The sequence below is a fragment of the Papilio polytes genome, unplaced genomic scaffold, assembly GCF_000836215.1.
Source record: "Papilio polytes unplaced genomic scaffold, Ppol_1.0 DF821288.1, whole genome shotgun sequence".
In the NCBI taxonomy this organism is placed as follows: Eukaryota; Metazoa; Arthropoda; class Insecta; order Lepidoptera; family Papilionidae; genus Papilio; species Papilio polytes.
Window position 1 is genome coordinate 182137 of NW_013527916.1, and position 13221 is coordinate 195357.

The 13221-nt window shown below is 35.9% G+C and overlaps 1 protein-coding gene across 2 annotated transcripts in view; it reads right to left on the minus strand.

Annotated features, from left to right (window-relative positions):
• LOC106109516 (homeobox protein caupolican-like) overlaps positions 1 to 13221 on the minus strand; it is a 90093-nt gene that overhangs the window by 13663 nt on the left and 63209 nt on the right. For both annotated transcript variants that reach the window (XM_013291044.1, XM_013291045.1), the window contains exon 3: positions 6218 to 6330. In XM_013291044.1, the coding sequence (XP_013146498.1) occupies positions 6218 to 6330 (113 nt within the window). The remainder of the gene's footprint in view (positions 1 to 6217; positions 6331 to 13221) is intronic.

Below are 13221 nucleotides of genomic sequence, written 5' to 3' on the forward strand. Positions count from 1 at the left end.
GGGTTAAAAAAAAACAAAAGTGAGTAGCCTATGTGTTCTTCCAAACTATCCTCTACATCTATGCCAAATTGCATCGAAATCGGTTAAGACGTTCGAGCTACAAATTTTAACAAACATCCATCCATATATCTAAATTTTAGCATTTATAATATTAGTAAGTCTAGGTATCCCAGAAGATTTTATTATTTTCTAAGATGTTTATAAAATAAAAAAAAAAATATTAGTTGGTGAAGGCAACTAAGGTGGAATATTTCTGCCTTCTTAATTTCGTATATACTGAATATAAAAGAAAGATGAAAATTAAAAAAGTTTTTTAACATAGTCGTGAATCGAAAACGTAGATATAGTTAGTATGAACGTATTTCAACTTTTATATTATTAGTACTGATTGATAGAAGACAATTGTAATCTCAAATTAAATTTTCTTTTTTTGTTTGTTTTTAATCACTTGTTTAATTTGGAGAACTGACCGCCAACCTTCGCTAGTCGGAGAGGCACTTTAAGAAGAAGAATCACTAGTTATATTGATACAAAGTCCTAACGAAAATATGATCTAGCTCAAGTCCTTTATTCCATAACCAAAATAATATCACATCAAAAATGCGAATGTTTAGATGGATGGATGGATGTTTGTAGCCTAAACGGCTGAACGGATCTCGATGAAATTTGGCATAAACGTAGAGGATAGTCTGTAAGAACACATAGGCTACTCACTTTTTTTTTATTTCCACGCGGACGAATTCCCGAGAAACAACTAGTAATGTATATGTTTTATATGAAGAATGAATTTATAACATATTTCTGTTTGTTATATTTGACAAAACTTAACAGTGTGTACGCGAAAACGAAAAAGATAAACACATTTCATTCAAACGTAGGTTGACATCTCTTAAATGAATTGATTTTGTGGCTTTCGTATAAATATAAAAGTTATATTAGCATCTGACTGAAAAATATATTTAGAGAGAGCGTCTGAAACCAAACCGCATTAGTTATACACGAATAAGCTCTTGAAAATCCTCTGCGGTTAACAAAGACGGCTGGAAACTAAAAACTCAGCGCTTTAACGCGCTTGTATCCGCTTTACGTAGCTGGAACGCTAAACTGTATTCAGCGCTGAAGCTGCTTTAAGGGATGTTTATTTCGTAAGCATCCTAATTAATTTAGACAGTCCACTTAAATTTGAGCTTTTACGTAGCATTAATGAAATATAGGAGTTATTTAGATAAATGTAATTGTATTTAATATTTATATTTTTCTAAATACTAGCTGTTCCCGTGCGACTTCATCCGCATGAAATTATGAAAATTTTATTTCATTGTTAACATCTGTCAAATTATAAATTGTAAGTGTCAAAATAACATGACATGATGACAACCTAGCTTCCTTGATGTTGGCAGCAACTTATTGTCTGTTTCCCACATTAAGGTTTTTATCCAAAATATTTACCTCTATGTTTAATAGCGTTAAAATTATAGCCTAAAGCGTGACCTAAGTGTAGGGCTTTTTATTAAAAAAAGAGTTATACGAAAATATGCTGTAATTGCTGACATCTTAGGCAACAAAGAAGTGTGTGTTTACGCTTTATTATAATAGTATAGATAAGCTACTGCTAAATGAAAGCTAACGAGAAATTTCTTTTATAAATTTTGTAGCCAAAAAAATTAGTTCCCTTCTCACTTTAAATTTGGTACTGAAAATTTTATTTCTGGCTGAAATATCATTGTTTATATTTTAGTGTTATCTGATATCATTATCACATCGAGAGCGTCGGTGGCTCAGTGGTTTAAGCACTTGACTTGTAATCTACAGGTCTTGGGTTCGAATCCCGCCGCCATGTACCAATGTGATTTTCAATTTTTCGAATTTTCATATGTACATAATTTACCCGACGTTCTTACGGTGAAGGAAAACATCGTGATGCAACCTGCACATATCAGCGAAGAAATTCAAAGATATGTGTGAAGTCAACCAACCCGCACTTGGCCAGCGTGGTTGACTATGGCCTAGTCACCCTAACTTTAGGGTAGGCTCCGAGCCCCTCGATGGGGACGTATTGTGAGCTGGTGATGATGATGATGATGATGATATCATTAAAATAAGATGTTTTGGTGAAATGTTAAACCTAATTCAAGGATTCTGAATATCAAATGAATTTCCAGATTTTGGGAAGATAATGTATTTATGTTGCTTATAACGAAAATTGCATTTTTTTTGTCTGTCTGTCTGCCAATCTGTCTGTCCGTAAAGCGCGTTTGTTTCTGGTATCTCCGAAATAGTTGGACCGATTTCGAACGGACTTTCACTGAAGGATAGCTGATATAGACGGGCATATTATAGGCTACTTATCTTAATATTGCGTGAACGAAGTCGCGGCAAACAGCTAGTAAAAAATAAAACTTTAAAACGTTAAATATAAACTATAGACATTTTAATTGCTGTTCGCATTTAGAAAGTTCTTATGATAATAATTATTGCACCCTACTTTAAAAATGTAGTGTATAAAATTATCTCCCACCAACGGAAATACTCTTTGCCTGTTAATTTGGGAACGAAATATAAACGTACACGATGTCAGTGTGTGCGCACGCGCATGTGTGTGCCCGACAAATGGTCGGATTAATTCGTTTTGACATTTCCTGCATACGATAATTCCAAATTTAAAAAAGTTTCATGACTTAAATATATGCGTTATTTAAATAGCCCCTTTATAAGTTACACAGATTCCCTCACTGAAGTTATGACTTACTGCTCCAGTTTGTATTAGAGAGTTTATATGAATATAGAAATAAATTAGGCATGAATTTGTTTTGAAATGTGACTCGTAAATAAAAGTTTTTTTTTCTTACACTTAATAACTACGATATTTGGAAGTGATGCATATATATTTTTCTAAGCTATGACAAATTCTGTAAAAAGTTTATGATATTGTGACATAATTTGACCGTGGCGAATCAGTGAGATATACTGCCGAATACTGAAACGAATCATACATAATTTTTCTTCGTAAGCCGCTTACAAACGTCATTGAAGATGATGTTATATATTTAAAAGTCGTTTTAACATTCAGCCGTTATTTTAAAAAATAATGAAAGATTGTTATGACATCAATGGAAATACAAAACCAATTATAAATTCGTTCAACCTCTTCCATTTTACCCTTAAAAGGCAAAAGTGTAGCTGAATATTAATTAAATTAATTTTGCGTCTTACAACCAATAGAGAACCGACGTATAAACGGCACATTTAATCTTTTTTAATGAAAATATCATGAATGAAAATTAAAAGTTATTCGAATACTGTTATTTTAATTGGTAATTTTCGTTTATTCATACCATATGTTTTAAATTTTAAGATTTTATTTTAAGACTCATAATATACCTCACCTACATAACATGATTTAAATAAAAATTGCCAAATAAGCTTACAAATTACGAAAAATTATTTTTGTACCTCATTAGTCGATTGCTTTATTTATAAAGCTTTAAACAATTTTGTTCGCACTAATTTTAATTGAATCCTAATTTAATGAATTTCGTTTTTAATAGACAGAACAAAGTAATAGAACAGATGAGAATGGAAGTAGGGAAAGCTGCGGTTGGGCGGGCGGCGAAGGCTACGCTACATGTTTGAGAGAGCATGCGTTCGATTCGCGGTATCAGAGGTTTACGATCTGGCCGCTTGGGGGAATTGTGGCTTCTCCGCACCCTCCCCCGTACAACGAACCTACCTCTATGTACCCGATTCCTGTACATAAGTACTACCTCCCCACGCCGAGGGAGCCTCGGGTCGTATCGAATTAGAAGCGAGAGGCGAGTAACGATTTCAAATACATAATTGCTACGAGATGAGTACACGTGACATAATATACAACTGAGCTTGAGTGATGTCAACTAATCCATAATCATGCACTGACATTAATTACCCAGACCGTTTAGGCACCGCTCAAGCGTTGCGAAGTCCGAGTTAATACCGTGTCTCAGTACAGTTAATCACCGCGATAGATTTATTACATACCGCTTGTTAGTTAAACCAAATAATGTGTTAATTTATCAAAGAAAATCAAGTCGAACGTAAATTTAAAAGATGGAGCCGTTTAAATGTTACGTATCGTTAACAGAAGTTCTTATTTGGTTGATTTAAAACGTAACAGCCCAAATCGTTGGCACAAAAATAATGCGGGAACGACGAGGCGGCTTGCGCTCGGGGCGCCGTAATTTCCTGCGTATTTTGATCTCAATGGTACGTTACAAGTGCACCCTCCTCTCTTTTCTCTAATTTTTGTACTTTTTCTGTGCTCGAGACTTGTGTTGAAAATAGCTGAGTAATTTTTCATTTCGGTGTGCGGCGGGCGTGGCGGATTACAGACCGTTCCAAATAATACTTCAACGGTACCTAAGCTCAAGTGCGCCTACGTCGCGTCGCGCACAACTTTTGTTGTTTCTGCAAGCTTTTCGTACTTGTTTCTTTGTTTCATTATTTTTCTCCATCCGGCTAACTTATTGCGGCTGCCGTTACGTTTTATGAGCCTCGTATGAAGTTTTTCTTTTCAAATGAATATACAACAATTTTGTTCGCGATCGTATTTCATTCTTGCAACATGAATTTGTCGTTTCGCGGGCGAACGCTTGTTTTTGCTTATTATAATTTATTACAGTATCGCCTGTTAAGTTGTTTGTGTAACTTGTGTCGACTAATAAATTATTGTTCAGGTAACGGAACGGCATCCTATGTGTGGGACGCGCAGTGAACAATTGTGTGCGCGTATTGGAGACGCAATATATCACGGTGTATTTCCGTGCGCCTCCCGAACCGATGCTATCTCTCCGTCTTTTTTACGCATAAAAACTAATGTCGCCTCTAATTATTTTTAGATTATAACGCACCGCTTGCTATATATTACGTCCAACGGAGCCGAATTGTCAGCATAGCTCCGCTTTGATGTAACATGATTTGTTTTTATTTCCAGCCACTCCCAGGTTGATTCATGAGGCGGATTAATTTTCGAGTGCGCCGTGAAACTTGCATTTAATTGATGCGTCCACATTATACGCTATTATGACAGCACCATGATCGCTTCTGTCGATATAAATGACTATTATAGTTTGTGGATACGGTTCGTTGAATAAAATACGGCGTCGAAAGGCAATTTGATATTTGTGCAATGAAAACATCAACACAACGAGTCTCGGTTATCGAGTTTTCGATGAAAAACTGTGAATTGATAAAGCTCCGCACCAAAATGGTGTGTGGAAATATGTTGATGATTGTTTCTATCACGCTTACGCGTTTTGGTGGCAGTGCGAGTGAGAAAAGAGGTGAAGAAAAACCGGGTGTGGTGCCGTGGACATTTTGTCCTTCACCGTATTTACTTCTAAACATAGGGTCAGTTAGTTGCGTGCGTACGTACCCGAACCGCGGTAGGGTGTTAATTTGAAAAGTATTATAAATGCCTCATTAAGGCTTTTTGACATACTGTATGAATAACTTACTAGCCACGCACGTAACTGAAAATACATGGAGCAACTTTTTTGTCACATATTTATATTTATTTTTTAGATCCTGCTTCTTTTATGTTGCATTTTTCTTTATCTAAAAAGATTGCATATTTTTTTTAATCTAAAAGTTTTTACGGACTATAGCCATTATTATATTATTTAAAAAATTGTTTAGTGATTAGTGGACTTTGTTTTGATGAATAGCTTTTATAATCGCGTAGACTTTTAACTTTTTTTTAATAATAACACTCGTTCGGATTTTTCAAACTTCAGTGGTTCAGCTACAACTAACATTTTGATATTATTGGTAATAATAAAGCACACGCTAATCTCCGGCTAACTTAGAAGAAAAGCTACTTTAAGTTAATGAACATTGTTAAACCTACACCTTTTCAAGGACCAAATTTTTAACTATAACTTTAATGTTATTAGAATGTTTTAATATTACTATTGATAAAAAATTATAAATGTCTTTAAATTTGATATTTCATTAGAAGTCTCCTCAAAACTGTGGCTCTATTAGAGTGCATACAAACAGTACATCCGTAAGGCATATGCACGACATACTATCTATTAAAGTCAAAGCGAATTGCGAAACAAACACGAGCCTTTCGCATAGCCATCTATTAGACGAGATAAGGACGGTGTTATGTTAATCCGTGTACGTCGCTGGCTTTATCTAAAGTGGCGCGAGCTGGTCGTGGACCCATGGGACTTACCCGTAAGCAGCTAGCGTGGGGTCGTAGGGGTAGTAGCCGCCAGAGGGTTGCAGGCCCGCAGACGTCCAAGCCGACATCTCTCCGCCGCCCTCTTTTAACGCATATGGGTTACTCTGAAACATAAAACCGGAGAATGAGTAACAAATAACTATTACATTATTTCAATTATTGGTTTATACAGTAAATTAGTTTTGCTTAAGATTTAATAAATCGATTTAACTAAATGTAAATTAACAATTCGGAATTTATATCGAAAAGCGTGTTAAAAAACATAAATGCTGTTTACAGAAATTAGAAAGAAGTAATTTAATAGCTACCTTAACATAAATCAGTGTTTAGGCTACTAGTTACAACTAAATTAAATAATTGATGACGACTTAGAAATTAATACAGACAGAAAACATTACATTGATACAAATTGGTTAACACGAATCGCAGATCTCAGATCAGAGACTGTACAAAGTACACATAGGCGAAGGTAGCTTTGAGGACGCCAAATGTAAGATGTTAAATTTTTAAATGGAGATAACAATCTTTTAGTAATTACAACAGAATTTCAATCAACACTCAGACAATTCAAGTACATCGTTAAACAAAGCATGATCCAAAGTGGATATAAATCACAACGTATAAGTCCTTTCAGTCAATCGGCCTAACAAATACGCTGGCTTAAATTTAATTAAAGCCGACTTAATAAAAGGGAATAAACACACGAACAACAATAAAAGTCCCAAGTGTACTGGCTGACATATCACTGGAGCATTTGCATAATGTATGGGTACAGAGGGGAAAACTATTAAAGCCTACGGGGCCCCGATGCGTGATAGTTGTTTAACTGAGAGCTAGTGAGTGCGGGAGGGAGAGAGGGCGAACCGACCCTCTTTACTAAGTTATTCGCATACATTAGGAGCAACTAAATTAAAAGTGTGAATGATTCCGCGCCTCGGGATAGCAGGATAGCGACCCTTGTTTCTCTCCCCTGACGCGTCTCGCAGTCTTCCGATAATAAAACGAAATGCATTATGATACATATGGAACGTTGGTGAGGCAACGCGATAACTGAATAGAGGTGTCGGCCCTATTTGTCGTCCCCTTGCTTTTAAACCAAGAGAAAATGGCGTGAGTCTATTGTAGCAGTGATTTGTCTTTCGTTACGTACTCGTGACTCGGTTTGCGTTATTAAATTGTTTAACGTAGTACGTCGCAGCGATTACCTTGTGAATTGTAGACGTGGAACATAGCTTGTTTTGTTATTTGAAATTGAAATAAACATGACGATGTTTTAAATGCACAAAAACGTTTTAAAATGAAAGGTTAAACCTGCGAACGGATAATAATTAGGTCTTAAGTAACAATAGTACATTTTTTGATCATTAAATTCGGGTATCTCAGCGATAACAATACCAAGTTAAATTTTCCTTTAACTCCTCAAAGTACTCAATTTAACAATACTTAAAGCGTTTTATGGAAATCTTAGACTGGAAAATAAATTAAAAAATGTAAATAGGCAAGAATTGGTTGCTACGTGGCTTAAGTTCTGAGTATTATAAGAAAACGGACCCTCTACTGTTTTCCTTCAGCATCATTAATATCTATCGGTGTAGAATGGAATATTACACTTTCGTAGTTTTCCCTCCGGCAAATAAGCCGGTGACAAATTCGCAATGACAACTCTTTTGTGGGACCGCGATAAAAATTGTGCTTTTCCTGTCCATAATAGCAGTGGGTGTCCGCTAACTATGAGTGATGATTGGCGCGCCCCCCGCATTACCGACCTCTGTCAGACACGTGTCCCAACGCGCTTTCATTATAATGATTGCGACACCACTCTTTATTTCTCTGTGGTCGACTTTTACAATGCAAACTCGACTTTAGTAAAATCCGCTTTTAATAATGGAACTCTAACTAACAATTTCAAGTCGTGTTTTCGTTTTATAATTACCCTTATTTTCTTATTATTCATGTTGAAACTGTTATTTACTTAGGTATTAGTTTGTCCTGTCTTTGGTTTATTAAAGCTGATATTAAAAGAAAGCGGAACAGTATAATTTGTTATAAAAGATTTTCAGGAGTAATGTTATTCTTCCTATTAATAAATCACGTACCGCCATCAATAAAAAAGTAGTTTATGGCCGATTTCGGTTTCACTAATTACTCAGGCATTTTTATAAAGCTCTTTAACAACGGGGCCATTAAAGGGTTTTCTTTGTTTGTTTTTAGGACCTATTAACAAAGGCCCTGATACCGCAGCGCAGTTTACGTCTAAACCGTTATTCCAAGTTAACTATGCGATAAAGCTCATTTATTAACCCTTAAAAATCTTATCCGGCCCAATTCACCCCCTCTCTTCCGTAAGACTGAATCTAACAACATTTTAATCAATTCTCCACAGAGTTCGCGAGTCAGCGCGCCAGATAGACTCATTACAGCGACCCCAAATAAATATAAACAGTAGCAAAGGGGACCGCCCCACTATTAGCGTTATTCACACGCGCCGCTAGATCCATAAATAAGAGCCAACTACGACCCTTGAAGTGAAAGTAGGAAAAAAAAACGCAAGTTCACGTCGCAATGATCCGCGCGGATCATAAATATGCCTCGTTTATTTCATTGCATTAAACTGGTGATAAGTTATTTGGCGGTTCATAAAGTACGGAGTTCGGAGGCGTGCGCTAGCGCTCGGCGCCCGGCATTGCCCGAGGCGCCGCGGCGGCCCGCCGCTTTGCCAAATCGACGCCTCTCCATCATTCCCCGCCTCAGCTTCCTGGCGGCCTGACTACCGCGCGCCGGTTTCACTTGGGGGCCGTGTTGTGTGATACCATTTTCTGCTTCATAAAGTATTCGGATAATGATCGCTATGAGCGTCGCAAGCCAAGTCCGTTGTACTGTTGGAGTTGTGAGTTCCTTTATAGGCGTAGCTTACGCATACGCCCATCCTACCAAACTAGCAAACCCAATATACTAGGGTTACGAAATAAACTTGTTAAACTTTCGAGTAATTAAAACCTCTCACACCAAATTCGATATTCTGGACAAGATAATGACAACGGTTTTTTTAACATAGTTTTCAGTAAAATGGGATCATTTAGGCTTTTGTATGCTTTCATTAAATGATAGTATCTTAAAGTAAGAATATTGTTAAAACCCGCGAAATATTATAAATATGTTTCAACTAGTGCAAACTATTCAATGGGATAAATTTCATCAAATAACTTTTTAATTATCTCGCATTAAATAAATATTATAAAAATGGTATCTAACTTTATTTAAAAAGCGAAGATATTAATAAAAAATGGGACAGTAGATAAATGTGAACCAAAAAGGTGCTGAATTCCATTCAACCATCGATTCTTTCCACAGATAAAGTGAATGCGTGTTTAAAACTTTATTTCCTTACAATAATTTATAGTTCCGAATTGTAAACAAGTATGAAAGGTGGTTCGTATGTTTCAGCTGTGTCACCGCGGGGTTCTAGGTTTGGCGACCTTTGCCTCGCCCACGCAATACAAGACTAAATTAACATTCTTTGTTTATTTAATTCTGAAGCACATCTGCCTAATACTGGTTAAAAAAACGATATAAAAAAGTTTAACACCTAATTTGATCAACGAAAATGATTCTGTTTTTGACTGGCCCAAAAGAAGGAGGTACTCAATTCGTAAAATCAACTATTATTTAAAAAATACATTTACAAGCGGCTGAAAAATTAAACAATGACACAAAATTAGACTTTTTTTGTTTGTTTAGTGGTTACAATATTATTATCTAGCCATGATAAAGTTCCGACAGGAAGTACTACTATCGAAACGTCTATTTTCAGCCGAGATTTGATATCGGAAGGTCTATTTTCAGATATAACGTAGTCTGCGATTTTAAATTTCATGTGACTATAAGTTCGTTTGATAATACTTTTATCTTGTACTAGCTTTCGCCCGCGACTCCGTCCGCGTAGAATTAAAAAATACAAAACTGAGTAGCCTATGTATTCTTCCAAAGCATTCTCTACATCTATGCCAAATTTCATCGAAATCCGTTCAGCTGTTTAGGCTATATACTCTGACAAATATCCATCCTTCTAAACTTTCGTATCACATTAGTATATTATGATTACTTTTTTATTTTACACCTTTCTTACATGAAATTATTATTAGACTAAGGCGCCAGCTGAAGGAACGGCTTAGTCCGTCCTGCATACACTGAGCTGGCTACCTTTTGCCACGATTGTATTTTCTGTAGAGTAAGTTCTTTTATGTAATTTCTATTTTATGGCAATAAATACAAATTCATTCATTCATATATATTAATATAAAATAAACAAATCTAAAGTTATTAATAAGGCAGCAATTTTATCCTAATTTTTAAACATCTACATTTTTCATACGTTGTCACATCTTGTATTAAAATAGCATCTTTGTGTTTAGGATCTAATGGGATGAAACGCATTTTTTTTAAAATAGTATAAATAAGCACTGTTTTATCCGTACCATTTTATAGATGTTCTATTATAAAGAAATTCTCTGTTATTTCAAACACAAGAAGCTATAACTAGGAATGCCACGAGTTAAAAAGAAACCATTGAAAATTATTCATGCCATAAAATAATAACGATACTCAGCACGACTAGCGAAATCCGAAAGTGAATTGTTGCGAGTGGAAAAAAAAGAATGACTCTAAGTGGATAAAGAGCGAATACAAACGAAAAAGTCATTTCATGCCGCACGGTGGTGACGCCAACGATGTCCGACAAGGGATTTTGTAGTCTACATCATAAGTATTAAGAACCACATTCGCAGGACAAGAAGACAACGTGGCTAAACTCAATAAAGCTTTTCCCCCAAATAAGCCATAAAACGAGCAACGGCCGCTGGCTCCGGGTAGGTATGCTCCCGTTCCAATTATTTGTTTGTGGAGGCACAATAATTTTATTTTACGTTTTATTTAACATTTATTTCGTTACGGCAATTTCACGGGTATCAGAGAGTTGCTAGATTGTGATTTAAACGGAATTGCTTATTTTCCACTTGGGTCGCAATATACCCACTTGATTCGTAGCGTCGGGTTAATATTATTTTATAACGCGTGATATTGTATCCGGAATTAAGGAAACAATTCGAGAACTTTTACTATCGGAAAATAATTGATCGACTTTTGTAGAAGGTAATAAAGACTTTTTTGCATATGGATGATTTTTTTAAATAAGTTAAGGTAACGAAAAGTGAATAATAATTTATTTGATTCATAGAGAGTTTCACATCAATTAATATTAAAAGGAAGTAGAGAGTGAGGGCAGGTGTGTTGATGGATAGAGGTCGGCCGCATCGCAACGCTCTGTCGACTGTCCATAAATAAATAAACAATAAACTGGGATTAAATAAGTCAATTGGAGCTCAGACGCAGACAATGTGCGGTCACGTTTAATAGCCGTGGCCGACGGTAACCAATCGCGGCCGTAATTCAATGATCGTAAACGCTCGCAATGATATCAATTAGACGGGGTCCCGAGGCCGATAAAGCTCCGCTTTAATTAGGAGAACAAACAACAGACGGTCTTTAATGAGGCGTGCGCGTGTGGAGGGCGAGAGAGGTAATTAGGTCGGGGGAGGCCGCTTGGAGTGATCAATTATTGAGCCTGCGTGATTGATGCGGCCGCGGCGCGACGCCTCACCGACCACCATCTCAATATCGAACATTTTTCTTAATAACTCGACACTTATAACACCATAGTTGTAATCTAAATCTGATTATAAATAAATATTGTCTTATAACCGTATAAGATGTTTATGATCAATTTACAGTTACTTATTTTATATTGACTAAAGACCATAAATCAGAAAATTAAAAAAACATGCATTAAAACCTAACTATTGCAAACAATCCCGTGTAGTCTCTAATTAAAATCAATCTAGATATTTAACGATTTAACGATTTTAATTTATAAGTCGATGAGAATGGGGAATTTAGCTCGCAACTTTCCGGATGCTTATCGCATTTACCTGACGCCGCGCTAATAACCGTCATTGGGGGACAGTGCAGCTGAAAAAGACGTCGTATAAATTACATATAAAATAAGGACATTAAAAACCATTTAGAGCAATAACTATTACGCTATAGCTATAAATATAGTGAATAAATTATACGTGTTTTGATACAGAAGCGAGTGTTAGAGGTGTCAGTGTTAATGGCGGCAGGGGAGGTCGGGGCGGAGAGGACAATGCGCCCCCTGGGCGCTTTTGTTGCTGCGGATTCCCTGCCCGTGACATCTGTCCGAATTGCTACAATAAGTCGCAAAAAACTCACTCTAAATTCACTATAAAGCTACACTTCTATATTTTCCAGCGAATGTACAATGTAAAGTGCATCGGACAACAGACGTCTTCATCGGTGCTATTGTGTTACTGACGTATCATTTATTCTGCTGAATTAGGGACCGCGATATCCCGGTGGTCCTTTACTACCGAGCGTCGCCAGCAGTTGTGTCATAATATTATAAACGGCGTTAAATTTTGCCATTTCAGCCAATTGTGTACGTTTTTTGTGCAGATATCTCAGAAATTATTCTATTTAGGGGACAGAGAGAATCCTATTTTATAGCGTTTAATCTATTTACCTATAGTTTAATCATTTGGATCTTTTATAAGTCTCAATGAAAGATAAATTTTCATTCACGATTTATACCTACAGTGGGATTTGCAAAAAAATACGCGTAATCACTTAATAGAGCTTATCTCTACATTATAATTTAAATCTTATGAAACGACACTGATTTTTTTTAACAAGATTGCAAATAAATGCTTAAGACATAACGATCATAATTAATTACAAGGTAATATGAAATTGTACTAGAAAATTGTTTTTAGTAATTAACGCACAAAATTCTCCTCAACGCATCTAATTAAGAAATATTTATGTATGTACTCTAATTTAACATGTTATTTAAATTTAACTTTGGGTTCTTTGGTACGATAATAAATGTATTAAGGGTTCTGCTTATTTAAATTCTGTCA